Genomic DNA, 16,242 nt, shown 5'->3' with positions numbered 1-16,242 from the left:
TATCCCACTGCGCCATCACAGGTCAGGCAAGAATTTCTCTTTTAATGGCCATGTAGTATTCCATCGTGTATATATACCACAGCTTTTAAATTCATTTGTCCAATATTGGACACTTGGGCTGTTTCCAGATATTGGCTATTGTAAACAATGCTACAATAAACATGGGGTTGCTTATCTTCTTTTGAATCAGTGTTTTGAGATTCTTAGGATATATTCCTAAAAGCGGGACAGCTGGGTCATAAGAAAGTTCCATATTTAATTTTTTGAGGAAATGCCATACTGTTTTCAATATTTGCTGCAGAGGTCTGTTTTCCCACCAGCAGCACAGGAGGGTTCCCTTTTCTCCACACCGTTGCCAACCCAGCACTTGATGTTTGTTGATTTGTTAACAACAGCCATTACAACAGGTGTGAATTGGTATCTCAATGTGGTTTTCATTTGCCTTTCTCTGATGATTAGTGACAATGGACACTTTTTCATATGCCTATTGGCTATCTGTATGTCTTCTTTGGAAAAGTGTCTATTCAGGTCCGTAGCCCATTTTTTTAACTGGATTGTTCACCTTCCTGGTGTTGTTTTAGAAGTTCTTTATACATTTTGGTTATTAAACCCTTATCAGACGCATCAGTGAATATGTTCTCCCATTGAGTGGGTTGTCTTTTTATTTTGTTAATGACGTGCAAAAGCTTTTCAGTTTGATCTAGTTCCATTTGTTTACTTTGTCTTTTATTTCACTTGCCCGTAGAGATATATTGGCAAAAATATTGCTACAAGAGCTATCAGAGAGTTTACTGTCTATGTTTCTTCCAAGAATTTTATGGTTTTATAAGTTATATTTAATTCTTTCATCCATTTTGAGTTTATTTTTGTGAATTGCATAAGTTGGTAGTTTCATTTTTTTGCATATACCTGTCCAATTTTCCCAACACCATTTATTAAAGAGATTATCTTTACTCGATTGTATACTCTTGCCTTCTCCTGCATGGGTTTATTTCTGGGTTCTCTGTTCTGTTCCATTGATCTGTGTGTCTATTCTTATGTCAGTACCAATTTGTTTTGATTATAATAACCTTGTAATATACCATATTTCCCCATGTATAAGATGTACCCTTTTTCGAAAAATTTGGGGTCTAAAAACTGGGAGCATCTTAAACAGTGGTTTTAGATATTTTTTACTTGCATTTCTCACTATTTTGCCCTGTTTTTGTGCTCATTGTTGTAGACAATTTGTCACCAGCAGGAAGAGTGAAGAAACCAATACAGGAGAAGTTTGTACCTGGGTGAAAAGATCTTGGGATACTATCAAGATTAAGATAATTGTTAAATCATTTAAGAAGTGTAGCATTTTAAATGCCATAGATGGAACTGAGGACGAGGCAATATATGAAGACAGTGATTCGTCATCAGACACAGATGAGGACAAGCCAAAGGATGGGAGTTTTGACAGTGATGAGGTGTTGTATGACTTTTATAATGAATAAAACTTGGGTTCAGTAACTTTATGTAATACTTTTTTTTTTTTCAAATTTCGGGCCCCAAAATTAAAGTGTGTCTTATACATGGGGAAATATGGTGACTTGATATCAGGAAGTGTGATCCCTCCCACTTTGTTCATCTTCAAGATTACTGAGGCTATTTGGGTTCTTTTTTGGTTCCATATATATTTTTGGAATATTATATCTGTGAAGTATGCCATAGGTTTTTTAAATAAGAATTGCATTGAATCTATAGATTGTTTTGGGTAATATAGACATTTTAATGATATTAATTCCTCCTATCCATGAACATGGTATATGCTTCCACTTGTTTGTATCTTTCTCAGTTTCTTTTTTTCAGTGTCTCATAAGTTTCTAAGCACAAGTTTTTTACTTTCTTGGTTAAATTTATTTCTAGGTACTTTATTATTATTATTTTTGTTGTAATAGTGAAGGAGATTGTTTCCTTAATTTCTCTGACAATTTATTGTTGGTATATAAAAATGGCACTGATTTCTGAAGATTAATTTTATATCCTGCCACCTTGCAAATTCATTAACAGCTCTAGTCGTGTTTTGATTGAGACTTTAGGGTTTTCTATCTAGAGTATCATGTCATCAAAAAATAATGACAATTTTACTTCTTATTGTCTAATATGGATGCCTTTTATTTCTTCTTATTATTTGATTTCTATGACTAGAACTTCCAGAACTATGTTGAATAAGAGTGGTAAAAGGGGGTATCCCTGTCTTGTTCCTGATCTTAAGGGGATTACTCTTAATTTTGCCCATTTAGTATAATGTTGGCAATCAGTGTGTCACACATGAACTTTATTATGTTGAGGCATATTCCCTGTATTCCCACTTTGCTGAGAGTTTTGACCATAAATCATTGCTGGAATTTATTAAATGCTTTTCCTGCATCTATTGATATCATCATGTGACTTTTTGTCATTTTGTTTATGTGATAAATCACTTTTATCAATTTGCAAATATTGTACCAGCCTTGCCTCCCTGGAATAAATCCCACTTGATCATGATGTATGATTATTTAAATGTATTGCAGAATCTGGTTTGTTAATATTTTGTTGAGATTTTTAGTATCTCTATTCATCAAGGATATTGGACTACAGTTTTTTTTCTTTGTAGTGTCTTAGCCTGATTTTGGAGTTAGGATAATGCTTGTCTCATAAAATAAGCTTGGAAGTCTTTGCTCCTCTTGAATTTTTTGTAATAGCTTGGGAAGGATAGGTGTTAATTCTTCTTTGAATATTTGGTAAAATTTGCCTGTGAAGCATCTGGTCTAGGACTTTTGTTTTCTGGGAGTTTTTAGTTGGCTGTTTCAATTTGATTTGTTTTAATCACTTTGCTTAGGTTTTCTGATTCCTTCAGATCCAGTTTTGGAAGACTGTTATGTCTTTAGGAATTTATCCATTTCACCTAGTTTGTCCAATTACTTGGCATATAGATTTAATAGTATTTTCTTACAATCCTTTGTATTTCTGTGATGTCAAGTTCTTACTTCTCCTCTTTAATTTTTAATTTTATTTATTTGGGTCCTCTTTTTTTTCTTGATGAGTTTAATTAAAGGTTCAACAATCTTATTTACCTTTTCAAAGAACAAGCTCTTGGTTTCATTGACCTTTTGTATTTTTTTTTTTTAGCCTCTGTGTCATTTATCTCTGCTCTGATGTTCTTTATTTTTTTTACTTTATTTTTTATTTTTGTATTTTTCTGAAGTGAGAAGTAGGGAGACAGAGAGACAGATTCCCTCATGCGCATGGCTGTGATCCACCCGGCATGCCCACTAGGGGGTGGTGCTCTTCCCATTTGGGGTGATGCTCCATTGCAACTGGAGCCATTCTTGCTCTGAGGCAGAGAACATGGAGCCATCCTCAGCGCCCATGCCAACTTTGCTCCAAAGGAGCCTTGGCTGTGGGAGGGGAAGAAAGAGACAGAGAGAAAAGAGAGGGGGTAGGGTGGAGAAGCAGATGGGCACTTATCCTGTGGACCCTGGCCAGGTATTGAACCTGGGATTTCTACACGCTGGGCTGATGCTCTACCACTGAGCCAACCAGCCAGGGCTTCTGCTCTGATCTTTATTATTTCCTTCCTTCTACTTCCTCTGGGCTTTATTTGTTGTTCTTTTCCTAGTTCTTTTACGTGCAGGGTTAAAATTTTTTGAGCCTTTTCTTGCTTCATACGGTATGCCTGTAATGCTATGAATTTCCCTCTTAGGATTGCTTTTGCTGTGTCCCATAGATTTTGGGTTGTTGTATGATCATTTTCATTTGTTTCAAGGAAATTTTTTATTTCTTCCTTGATCTCATTATTAACCCATTCATTATTTAATAACATGATCTTTAGCCTCCAAGTGTTTGAATGTTTTTCAGCTTTTCTATTGTAGTTGATTTCTAGTTTCATGAAATTGTGGTCAGAGAAGATGCCTGATATGATTTCAATATTCTTAAATTTATTAAGACTTGTTTTGTGTCTTAGAGAATGTATCATGAGCACTTGAAGATAATGTATATTCTGCTGCTTTGGGGTGAAATGTTTTGAAGATATTAATTAAAGCCAGTTCATCTTGTATGTCATTTAAGGCTGCTGTTTCTTTGTTAATTTTCTGTCTGGAAAAATCTATCCATTGATGTTAGTGGAGTATTAAAATCCCCTACTATTATAGTATTGCTATTGATTTTGCCCTTTATGTCTGTCAGAATCTGCTTTATATATTTATATGCACCCTATATTGGATGCATAAATATTTACAATGGTTTGATCCTCTTTTTGGATTGCTCCCTTTATTATTTTGTAGTGACCTTCTTTGTCCCTTACTATAGCTTTAGTTTTAAAGGCTATTTTGTCAGATATAAATATTGTTATGCAGCTTTTTTTTTCATTTCTATTTGTATGAAATATTCTTTTCTATCCCTTTACTTTCAGTATACATCTGTCTTTTGTTCTGAGGTGTGTCTCTTGTAGACAGCATACATATGGGTCTTGTTTTCATATCCAAGCAGCTACCCTGTGTCTTTTGATTGGGACATTTAATTCATTTATATCTAAGTTTATTATTGATATGTGCTTATTTATTGCCATTTTATTCTTTAAACCTATAATCCTCTTTCTCTTGACTTCTGTTTTCCTTTGCTTCTTTTATAGCAGGCCCTTTAACATTTCCTTCAGTATTGGTTTGGTTGTAATAGAACTCCCGGAGCCTTTTTTGTTGTCTGGGAAGCTCTCTATTTCTCCTTCAATTTTTTAATGATAGCTTTGCTGGATAGAGTAGTCTTGGCTGTAGATTCTTGTTTTGCATCATTTTGGATATTTCTTGCCATTCCCTTCGACCGTGAAGTGTTTCTGTTGAGAAGTCAGATTTCATTTTTATGGGGGCTCCTCTGTAGGTACTGGTCCACAGAGAAAAAATAAATAACTTACATCATTTCTGTTTTATTTATATTTAAGTCTGAACAATGTTTTATTTTTAAAAAATGACCAGATTCCCTCTGTTACATCTGTCTAAGACTCACTCGTGACACTTGTCTCGTAAATTCAACAATTCTATTTAAAAATACCACAGTTTTTATGCCGGTCGCATAATTTTATTTTGTGCATTTATCTGTCCTACCCTAAAGACCGGTCTGTGACAATATTTTCTGACATTAAACTGGTCCGTGGCCCACAAACGGTTGAGGACCATTGCTCTATCCCTTGTCTGTTCTCTTCTCCTTCAGGAACCCCTACGATGGGGATGTTGTTTTTCTTCATGTTGTCGCAGAGCTCTCTTAATGTTTCCTCAGTCTTTTAGAGCCTCTTTTCTTTTTGCTGCTCTGCTTCTGTTATCTTGTCCTCTAAATCACTGATTCAATCCTCTGCTTCATCCAGCCTACTGTTGATTCCTTCTAGTGTGGTCTTCATTTCTGATATTGTATTTGTCATTTCTGACTTTTTTTTTTATGATTTCAATGTCTTTTTTAATGCTTACTTATCTCTTTAAGTTCTGTGCTCATCCATTGTTACTCTAAGATCCTTGAGCATTCTAATAACATTATTTTAAGCTCTACTTCTGGTAGTTTGGTCACTTCCATTTCAAATAGTTTTATTTTTCTGGGGATTTCTCCTGTTGATTCATTTGGGTCATATTTCTCTATCTGCCCATTTTGTCTTTTATTAGGTAGCTTTGTTCTGACTTTCAAATATGTTGTGGCACCTTTATGAGGAAGATGGGCTCAGAGGTATTGACCTCTAGGCCACTTGAGTTCCTTACTCTATAAATGCTTCTTGAGGGTGGCATTTACCCTCCTGTTGTATGTGAGTACTGAATGCAGTTGGCCCTTTTTGTGGATGGGATTATCATTTCAAGCTGGCTCTAAGGGACAACCCTGATCACATGTACTAGATGATGTGCAGTGTCTGTTCTGCTGGGCTTATTTATTTTTTGCAGTGTCTGCTGCCTGCTAGACTCCTCCTTTGGATGTGCAACTTGTGTAGCTAGCCTAGTCTTGTATTGGTGCCGTCTGCCACCCACTACTGGTAGTGTGGGTTCTGTGTTCTCTTGGGTGGGGTTCAGGTGTGGGTTGGCATCAGCAGTTGTTTCTAACCCCCGTGGAGTACCTGTCTGGAGCTACTACTGTGTTCACTTTTTGTCTGTGTTTTCTGTGCCTTGTAGTGTGGAAGGGGCCAACCTTTGTGTAAGGATCAGCTTTCTTCTGCTTAGAGCTGACAGAAGGTCCATAAAAGGGCCCAAGCTCGTAAGATTTGCTTCCACTTTTCAGCTGCTCCACCTCCTCTTGCAGCTGCCTGGTCTTCCCATAGTCTTCTGAAGAAAGACTATAGTGTGGGCTCAGATAGGTCTCATCTACTAACCCCTCTATAGGTTGCAAGCTTGGTGGGGTAGGGCAGCTGAGGTTGGGAATTTAAGGTTAGGGAACACCCTACTTCAGGGGTCTCTTGGTTAGGAGCTTAGTACAGGAAAAGTGGCCCCTATTCAAGAGCCTAATCCCTCAGACACTGCTGAACACTCCAATTCTATTTCTATCCAGAGAGGTGGACAGCAGGTTCAGATTCAGTGGGGCTGACAGTCCCTTCTGTAGAAGTTCTTCCAGTTGGATAGCCCCTGGTCTCAGGGAGGACGACTGAGAGAGATCTGCCCTGGGGCTGACTGTATGCTCCTCCTCTGGAGAGTGTCTAAGCTTTGCAACCAATCCCAACAGTATGCTCCAAGGAACCTACACCTTGAGTGTCCTTGCTCCAAGCTTCTTTCCTTTCCCTCCATGGAACCTAGCCCTGTGGGGCAGGATATCTGGGACCTGGGCCAGCCAATTGTGAAGCTCCACCCTGTTCAATGTACGTGCAAGCAGCTGTGCAGGTGTTGACCACAGAAAGCAGAATTCGCTTCGGCTCTACTGGGGGTCAGACCAGCCCTCCCTTAGGACTTGTCACCGGCAAGGGTCATTAGGCCCTGCTCTGATGCTCTCCACAGCTGGCCACTGGATGTGTCATCCCCGGACATTCCTGGGGAGAACTCAGTGCAGACCATACAGGACACTGCCTGTGACGGCCCTCAGCAGCCCTCTTAGGGCTACAAGCAAACCAGAGTCTTTGGCTGCCTCTGTTAGGTCCAGGTGCAAATGTAAATACCAAGCTGCAGACCTAGGCTGGCTTTTACCCACAGTGCGTCTGGAGGCACATCAGCAAAAGTCCTAGGCTCCATGAAGTCCACCTCCTGCTGCCTCTGTCTACTGGCTGCTTGTTGGGCTTGGCCTCTGAAAAAAACTCTCTGGTAGAATCTAGAGCCTGGGGCAATTTAGGGATTAGGAAGGGTGGTGGGTATGGCTCTCACCCCTTGGCCTCAGGTGTCAGTCATTCCTGACTTTTTTCACAGACTTCAGTAGGTTGTGGCCCCCAGGAGTCCAGTGGGTGTGGCCTCTGAGACCCAGAGATGTGGTCTGCCCACAGCCTAGACTGTTTCTACTGAATCTCCTGTGAGGGGAAAGCACCAGTCATAGTCTCAAGAGAGTGCAGAGAAAAGCTCTGACCTCAACGCCAGAAAACAGAGTCACTGATGCACCTTTTGCTTCCCGGCTTAAGTCAGAATGGCCCCAATAGGGTGAGGCAAGAGAGATTTGTGAGGATGGGTTGGTTGCTTTCCCCCAGGTGGCACACAGAGGAGACTGCTCCACCCAAAAAAGATGGTGACTGAAGTACTGGAGAATGACTCAGCACAGGGATTCCAGTGGCCGTCCCCCACAGTGTCTCTCCCTGGGTCACCAACTTCACCCTCTCCTCACGCAACTCCTGTCCTCTCAGCCCTCCCTCCACTGGAACCCCAATAGTGGCTGTGAAGGAGATTTCCTGTGTTGGCCCTTTAAGAATCCTGCATTTCTAAGAGCTCCTGTCTCTTTCTCGCAGACAGAAACCTCGGCTCTTTTCACTGCCAAATGCTATGGAGGTGCCTCTTTTGGGTTCTGGGGCTCTAGGCTGGGGTGCCAATCCTGGGGTTTAGGACTCTCACCTCTCAGGGCGAACATCCTTATAGATGGAAGTCCCTCTGGACCCTCCACCACTGCTCACTCCTGGGTGCGGGGAAGCCCTTTTCGCATCCCTACCCTTCCTTCCAGTCTCAATGTGGCTTCTTCTGTGACTCTTTGGTTATGAACTCCTCTTCATTTAGCCCAAAGTTGGTTTTTCAAGATGATTTCTCTTTTATTATTTATTTATTTTAATAAGTGAGAAGTGGGGAGGCAGAGAGACTCCCACATGCACACTGACCAGGATACATCCGGCAAGCCCCCTACCCGGCAATGCTCTGCCCATCTGGGGCCACTGCTCCATTGCTTGCAACCAAGCCATTCTAGTGCCTGTGGCAAGGCCACAGAGCCATCCTCAGCACCCAGGCCAACTTGCTCAAACTGTTTGAACCATGGCTGTGGGAGGAGAAGAGAGAGAGAGGAGAGAGGAGAGAGGAAAGAGAGAGAGAAAGAAAGGGGAGAGCTGAAGAAGCAGATGGTCACCTCTCTTGTGTGCCCTCACTAGGAATTGAACCCTGGACTTCCACATGCTGGGCTGATGCTCTATTGCTGAGCCAATCAGCCAAGGCTGATTGTTCTTTTTTTGTTTGTTTGTTTGTTTCTTTTTGTATTTTTCTAAAGCTGGAAACGGGGAGAGACAGTCAGACAGACTCCCACATGCTCCCGACCGGGATCCACCCGGCACGCCCACCAGGGGTGACGCTCTGCCCACCAGGGGGCGATGCTCTGCCCCGCCGGGGCCTCGCTCTGCTGCGACCAGAGCCACTCTAGCGTCTGGGGCAGAGGCCAAGGAGCCATCCCCAGCGCCTGGGCCATCTTTGCTCCAATGGAACCTTGGCTGTGGGAGGGGAAGAGAGAGACAGAGAGGAAGGAGGGGGGAGGTGGAGAAGCAAATGGGCGCTTCTCCTATGTGCCCTGGCCGGGAATCGAACCCGGGTCCCCCGCACGCCAGGCCGACGCTCTACCGCTAAGCCAACCGGCCAGGGCGCTGATTGTTCTTAAACTTAGTTGTAATTCAATTTGTTCCTGGGAGGTGGCAGTTGGGACCTTTGCCTACTCACTTGACCTCATGGAATCCTCGCCAAATTTTATTTAATTATCCATTATCATAAAAAACCATTAATACTTTTGATTTTGAGTTAACTTAAAAATAAGCCATCTCCTGCTGTCTTTTTAAACACTGCTATTAAATAAAAGTGTATAAAAATTTTCTTAAACTAGATAAAAAAAATACTGAATACCAATTTTAAATATTAAAAATAGCAATTTGAATAAATATTCAAGACTCATTCTGAAAATAAAAGTTATATGAACTTACAATGATATAAAGAATTTACTATTCAAACATTATTCTATAATAAAAAAGGTTAATGTACTTACTTTAAATGTTGGTGAGAGATAATTTTTTAGGAACCAGAATTTCACTGGTGTTTTGGTGTTACGTAAAACAGAAAGCATCATAATCCTGTACAAAAGAACATTAAACCCACTAAGTTAACATTAATAGTTCATTCTACTTTTCATAAGCCTTTTACATATTTAAATGTATTACTTTAAGTTTTTCACTGTGTATAATGAAGAAATAGACTGAAGGACTTTCAAATATCTGGTTGCTTATCAAGTATGTAATGTATAAGAATATATATTTAGAGAGGGTTCCTGAGCTATGATGGTTTAACTTATGAATTTTTGACTTTACAATAATATGAAAGTGATACACATTTAGTAGAAACCATATTTCCAATTTTGAATTTTTATCTTCTCTTGGGATGGTAATATATGGTTTGATACTTTCTCAGGATGCTGGGTAATGGTATGACATGATTTTGTCTAAGTGTTGTAGGCTAATGTAAGTGTTCTTAGCACATTATGGTAAGCTAGGTTAAGCTATGATATTGAATAGGTTAGGTGCATTAAATGCATTTCTGAATTACAGTATTTTCAACTTATAATGGGCTTATTGAGATGTAACCCCATCATAAGAGACGAGGAGCGTCTGTACACATATATTGATAGGGACTAAATTGGTTGCTTTTTGTATGTCCAGCTGAAAAAGAAAGAAGCTAGTTTGAAACAGTCTTAATGAGCTGAACTACAGCCTAATATTGGCTATTCTACTGTGTCCTTAATATCAGGTGTGAAAAACTTCAAGAGTTGAATGATACGTCTATATTGATAATTCACTGGACAGGGCACTTGTTTTGCTATTTTAGACCTCTGATTGGAGAAGACACAGATATATTTGAAGTTCCACATCTTAAGGTATAAACACACATTCTAATATTTTTGAGGCATTCTCTGTGATCCTTCTATATAAACAATTAAAAAAGAAACAGTCCTTTCTAGTTTGTAAACATGCTTTCCTCCTCTCACTGTCGCCTCTTCACCTTTTCTTTTTTTAAATAAAACAAGGCATTTCTTCATCAGAATATATACTTTTATCACATGTTTTTACAAAATACATTCATTTTCTAGTTTGCAAGAACATCATCAGTGTTTTAAATAAATAAAACTCATGAAATTTCAATATGTTTAAAAACACACACTTTCCTCATAATTTTAGATTAAAATAAAACAAATTACATTTTTACTATTTGGGTAAAAAGAAGTTTAAAAAAGGAAAAAATATATACATTTGCTTGTCCACACATATCTTTAGCAGGATATGAAAATAATACCGGTTTCCTATGGAAAAGAGAACTGGGTATCAAGAAAATAGAAGTCGGAAATGTTTTTCACTGTACATCATTTTATTCTTTCAAACTTTGAAAACTCTTTTTGAACTAAGTAAATGTATTAATTTAAAAAATATTAGATAAAAAAATACCTACCTTAAAAAGCGTTCGTATAAATGGCCAGAAGCAACTGAGAAAATGTTCAGAACGTCTGCTTCCTTTTTGTCTTTTCCTTTACTCAAACTTCTTGTGAAACTTGGAATAAAAAAGTAGGGACTAACAGTTTCTAAATACACACCTGCAAACTTTACATATCTAAATACTAAATTTGACAAGCAACAAAAACATGAATGCCTTTCAAAGTAAAGTTATTACACTGAAACAAGTTCTAAAACTAATGAATTATCAATATTAAAACATGTGACACTATAACAAAGTTTATAGGCTTTTTAAAAATTTAAAACATAGAATGCAATTATATTGTCTCTATGTTAATGAGGTAATATTTTTGAATCTTTCTGAGTTACAAATGTTGTTTTGAGAACAAAGAACGAGTTATAGCAAGCCATGGCCGTATGTAACATATTGAGATTTTAAATAGGCCAACAGTGAGGGAAGAAACAGAATGAAAGCGTGTAACTACAGAGTTTTCCTCTGTGGTCAAAGGCAGGCCCTTGAGTGCTGGTGACATGGCTCCCCTGGGGTAAAATGTTATAAAAGGTGCCAACAGTGTAGAGCTCCTCTGGCCAGTCAGGCACCACTCCGGGCAGACTCCGGAGGCCGCTGTGCTTTGAGAGTATGTCCATGAGAAACAAGAGAGAGCCAGGAGCCACATTCACTCACTGGCTACTTCTGAGCCCAGCTGTCATTTCCACAACATTATGGACCTATGCCAGCCTTTTTATTTTATTTTATTTTATTTTTTATTTTTTTTTAAAATTTTATTTATTCATTTTAGAGAGAGGAAACAGAGACAGATAGAGAAGGGAGGGAGGAGCAGAAATCATCAACTCCCATATGTGCCTTGACTAAGGAAGCCTGGGGTTTCAGACCAGCAACCTCAGCATATCAGATCGATGCTTTTATCCACTGCGCCACCATAGGTCAGGCATGCCAGCCTTTTTATATGCCCCACCTCATATACAAAAGTGATTGAAACTTTTATTTAAGGTATTTATAATGTATAATTTCTTCTTTTTCCTTCTATCTAAAATTCTTATTTAATTAAAAATCTCATTTTTATATGCACAGATACTTAAAATGACTAGAATTTGGAAAACTAAACAATCATCATGGGATATATTTTGCCAAATAGAAATTATGACAGAAATATTTTTCAAATCTTTCTTTGTAGTAATCTCCCAAACAAGAAAAACACAAATTGATTCAGTGGGGAAAAAATCACTCTAAATCAGGATAAAACAAAGATTTTAAAAAGTAAGAGCAGTATAATATACACAGTATTTTTATACAGGGGTCCTCGGGTTATGACAGTCTCAACATACGACCTTTCAAGTTTACGATGCTCACTCCCATTAAAAACTTAAAAAAAATTGAGACATGAGTATTTCAGCTCTCTGTTACACTGTACTTACAGACTACGTGGGTGAACTAGTCTGGTTGTTCATGGCGGAAGAATAAGCAGTACAGTGTACAGTTCAGTATATTTATGTCCTTTTCCTTTTCCTGTGGCTTAGTTTTATGTTCTAGATTATGATTTTACAACTGTGTTAGGATAGGTAAGTGACTTAGGCTAGGGCGTGTTTCGACTTACACCAAAATTCGGGTTATGTTACTGTTGTAGGAACAGAACTGTGTTGTAACCTGAGGACCCCCTGTATTTGGAGGAGCTGCCACCTCTATAACAAAGCATTATTTTGTCTTTGGTATCCTTTCTGTATAGCAAGTTCTATGCTGTAGTTTTGTTATCTTTATTCATTCTTAGCTCTTCCTCTGGCTTTAATGAAATGTTATGGACAGATCCTCTTTAAATGTTCTGATTCTGCTTCATTATCCCCCTGTCAAATGTACTTACTCTTCACTCAGCTCAAAATGAGTGGGTCTGAGCCTTTCTCTACAGGAACTATTTCAGTGAATATACCGGCACAATGACATGATTCTTCTTTTCAAACAAGGAGTCAACTACTGAGAAAGAGGCCTACACTGGGCAAAATCCAAAGTGATGGGAGTGCTTTTGATCGGTATAACAAAATCTGCTTAGGTTGTTGAATCTATTTGGCTTAAGGTTTCTATTTCTTAGCCTTGACCAATAAATAAATAAATAAATAAATAAATAAATAAATAAATAATTCTTCATCACAATCAAATTAAGTTCAAATCTCTAAAATGGACTTTCAAAATTTTCTACAATGTGAACCTACAGCAGCTTTTGTTTTTGTCAGCTTAACATCCTTTACACTTCAGTGATAACCTGGTATTTTGAAGGGAAAGACATTCCCCCTCCAATTTCATTCTGTGAAGTTTAGGTGATAGGCCTTTCCATTGACCCTAGAGATAGGCATATGACCCAAGTGTGGTCAGTCAGACACAGTGGTCAGTTCAGTTTGGGACACATGGCTACATCTGGACCAATAAGTCAGCGTTGGAACTTCTACTGGTACTGTTTGGAAGGAGGCAATCTCTTCCCATTAAAGATGGCAAACTTTTCCTTATAAAAGTTTATCTGAAAATGAAGGAAGCACAGATAACAGAACTAAGAGATGAAAAGAGTTTCTAGACCATATCACCTGAATGCCCAAAGCCAGCTCTACTCTTGGACTCTATAGATGTGAGTCAATATATTACTGTTTTGGTTAATAATATAGGTCCTGCCTGACCAGGCAGTGGCCCAGTCAATAGAATGTAGACCTGGGACGCTGAGGTCCTAGGTTCAAAACCCTGAGGTCACCAGCTTGAACGCCGGCTCATCCAGCTTGAGTGTGGAGTTGTCAGCTTGAGCATGTGATCATTGACATGATCCCATGGTAGCTGGCTTGAGCTCAAAGGTCACTCTGGCTTGAGCAAGGGGTCACAGGCTCAGCTGGAGCCCCCTAGTCAAGGCACATAGGAGAAGTGATCAATGAACAAAGTACCATAACTATGAGTTGATGCTTTTCATCTCTCTCCCTTTCTGCCTCACTAAAAAAAAAAGAAAAAAGAAAAAAGAAAAAGAAGATAGGTCCCAACCTTATTTATAGATGCCCTATTATATATATTCACTGTAGCCAGCTAACTCAGGCTACTTTCTGTTCTTTGAGTAACACACCCAAACATCATGTAACCAGGTACCTTCAATCCATCCTCAACTTTTGAAAACCTGTTTATCTTTTTAAACACATCTTAGCCCACTCTTCTCCAAGGAGTCTTTTCATGGAGTCTTTTCTGAGTTTCCTCATTAGATATAGTCCTTCTCCTCCTGGTTTGTATAGCACTTTATTTCCAGCTGTCTTATAGCTCCAGTTTCCCATCTTGCATTACTAAAATTTCTGTATCTATCTTATCCCTCCTAGAGGAGAGGATCTGTGCTTCACTTAAATGTTTACCATCTGCTGGGTTTCCACACACTAGATTCCTGATGAATGCATAGTTACATCTTAAAGTATTCATTAGCAATTACCTTTTAATGGAATCCCACATTCCTTTTCCTTTTTTTTCACCTTTATCGGTAAGGATATCTTCCTTAATTTTGTCTGGCTTTTTTTGCACCTGGATAGCATGATAACAAAAGAAAAGTTAGAATTTTGCAGCTTTCAATATTATGCTGCATGGTTAGAAAGCGAAAATTATTGGGCAAGGTGACCCTTGTAAATCTAAAAGCTGTAGCAAATGAAGCCAGAAAATATCTTAGTACAACATTATAGACACTGTCTGGTCTGAACTACCAGGTCAACCCCTTGTTTTCAGTCCTTTGGTTGTTAGCTCCATTCTGCTAAATAATGTGCTTATATTTGTATATACTGATTTATCAACTTGAAACATATCTACCAGCATATCTGAATCCATAATGTTTGGTTTTGACATTCCTCATTCCTCATGATGACAGATGAGCAGCTCACTTTTACCACCCTTATCCTTTTTGTTTGGAAGTGTTGATGATAATATGTTTATTATTAGTTCTTCTATCAAGTATTTTTTTTATAAACTTTAAATAATAATATTTACATCTCTGTTTTCTATTCCAATACCTTCAACAGTTTCACTTTTATACTCTGTTTTAAGGATACTAGCATCACGACCTTTCCCCTCCACCTCCCAACTTACATTAGCTTAACATCTTTATCACTGTAAATATAGATAATATTTTCATTTAGTCTGGCAAATACATGATTTGCACTTTGTTATGTTTATTCTCCATCTTGAAAATCAGTAAATAGTTCTTATTGTGACAGGGTAAATACTGGTCACTGAAAAGTCTGAAAGGCTACTGCAATTATATTTCCTCTGTAGAGTTACAGTAACATGACCACTGTACCACTTGTAGGAGACATGCTAGTTCACATGGATTCTGCTTTTTCATATTTGACCAATAGAGAAATATTTTTTTGGAACTTTTTTGTATTTCTTTCTAGTGATGAGTTTTATTTCTTCTTTACCACATACCCAATATTTTCCAGTTAACTACTCATGTTAGTTGTCTAGAATTCCTGTCTTCTGGAAGGCATTTTTCTTGGAGCTCAATAATTAACTTCCTGTTTATTTCTAGGACTTATTTGCTTTAATTTTCAGATTAATGTCATCATTTCCTGAAATATTTATCTTCCTCTTTCTTGGTCTTCACCTTCACTATTCTGGCCAGTAACTTCAAGAAAGGATGTTAAGAATAATGTTCCTAGGCCCTGGCCGGTTGGCTCAGCGGTAGAGCATTGGCCTGGCGTGCGGGGGACCCGGGTTCAATTCCTGGCCAGGGCACATAGGAGAAGCGCCCATTTGCTTCTCCACCCCCACCCCCTCCTTCCTCTCTGTCTCTCTCTTCCCCTCCCGCAGCCAAGGCTCCATTGGCGCAAGGATGGCCCGGACGCTGGGGATGGCTCCTTGGCCTCTGCCCCAGGCGCTAGAGTGGCTCGACGCCCCGGAGGGGCAGAGCATCGCCCCCTGGTGGGCAGAGCGTTGCTCCTGGTGGGCGTGCCTGGTGGATCCCGGTCGGGCGCATGCGGGAGTCTGTCTGACTGTCTCTCCCCGTTTCCAGCTTCAGAAAAATACAAAAAAAAAAAAAAAAAGAATAATGTTCCTAAATCCTCACACTTCAGAGAACTATACTTTGTTTTCAGATTTGATTAAGAATGTGACTAAAGAATCCTAGACTCAAAATAATTTTCCTTGAGAAAGTGAAGGGATTAGTGAAATTATATATATATGTATATATAACACATAGATGCAGATAACAAGACAGCACATCCCAAAGGGAAGGAGGGAGGGGGACAATGGGGGACAGAGGGGTGGAGGTGAGGGTGTTATTCTGAGTGAGACACTTGATTTCATGTTAACACAATAAATTAAAATAAAAAATTTTTTAAAAATTTCCCTCAAAACATTAAAGGTTTTGTTTTGCTGTCTTGCATCA

At 38.9% G+C, this 16,242-nt stretch overlaps 1 protein-coding gene across 3 annotated transcripts in view; it reads right to left on the bottom strand.

Annotated features, from left to right (window-relative positions):
• The window catches only part of UGGT2 (UDP-glucose glycoprotein glucosyltransferase 2), a 231,789-nt gene that overhangs the window by 19,644 nt on the left and 195,903 nt on the right, over positions 1–16,242 (bottom strand). For all 3 annotated transcript variants that reach the window (XM_066380674.1, XM_066380675.1, XM_066380676.1), the window contains 3 exons: positions 14,299–14,387; positions 10,839–10,937; positions 9,388–9,472 (listed from right to left, as the gene is read on the bottom strand). In XM_066380674.1, the coding sequence (XP_066236771.1) occupies positions 9,388–9,472; positions 10,839–10,937; positions 14,299–14,387 (273 nt within the window). The remainder of the gene's footprint in view (positions 1–9,387; positions 9,473–10,838; positions 10,938–14,298; positions 14,388–16,242) is intronic.

The sequence above is a fragment of the Saccopteryx leptura genome, chromosome 4 (assembly GCF_036850995.1).
Source record: "Saccopteryx leptura isolate mSacLep1 chromosome 4, mSacLep1_pri_phased_curated, whole genome shotgun sequence".
NCBI classification, from domain to species: Eukaryota; Metazoa; Chordata; class Mammalia; order Chiroptera; family Emballonuridae; genus Saccopteryx; species Saccopteryx leptura.
The sequence above is the reverse complement of the archived record's forward strand: the minus strand, read 5'-3'. Positions and strand labels throughout refer to the sequence as shown.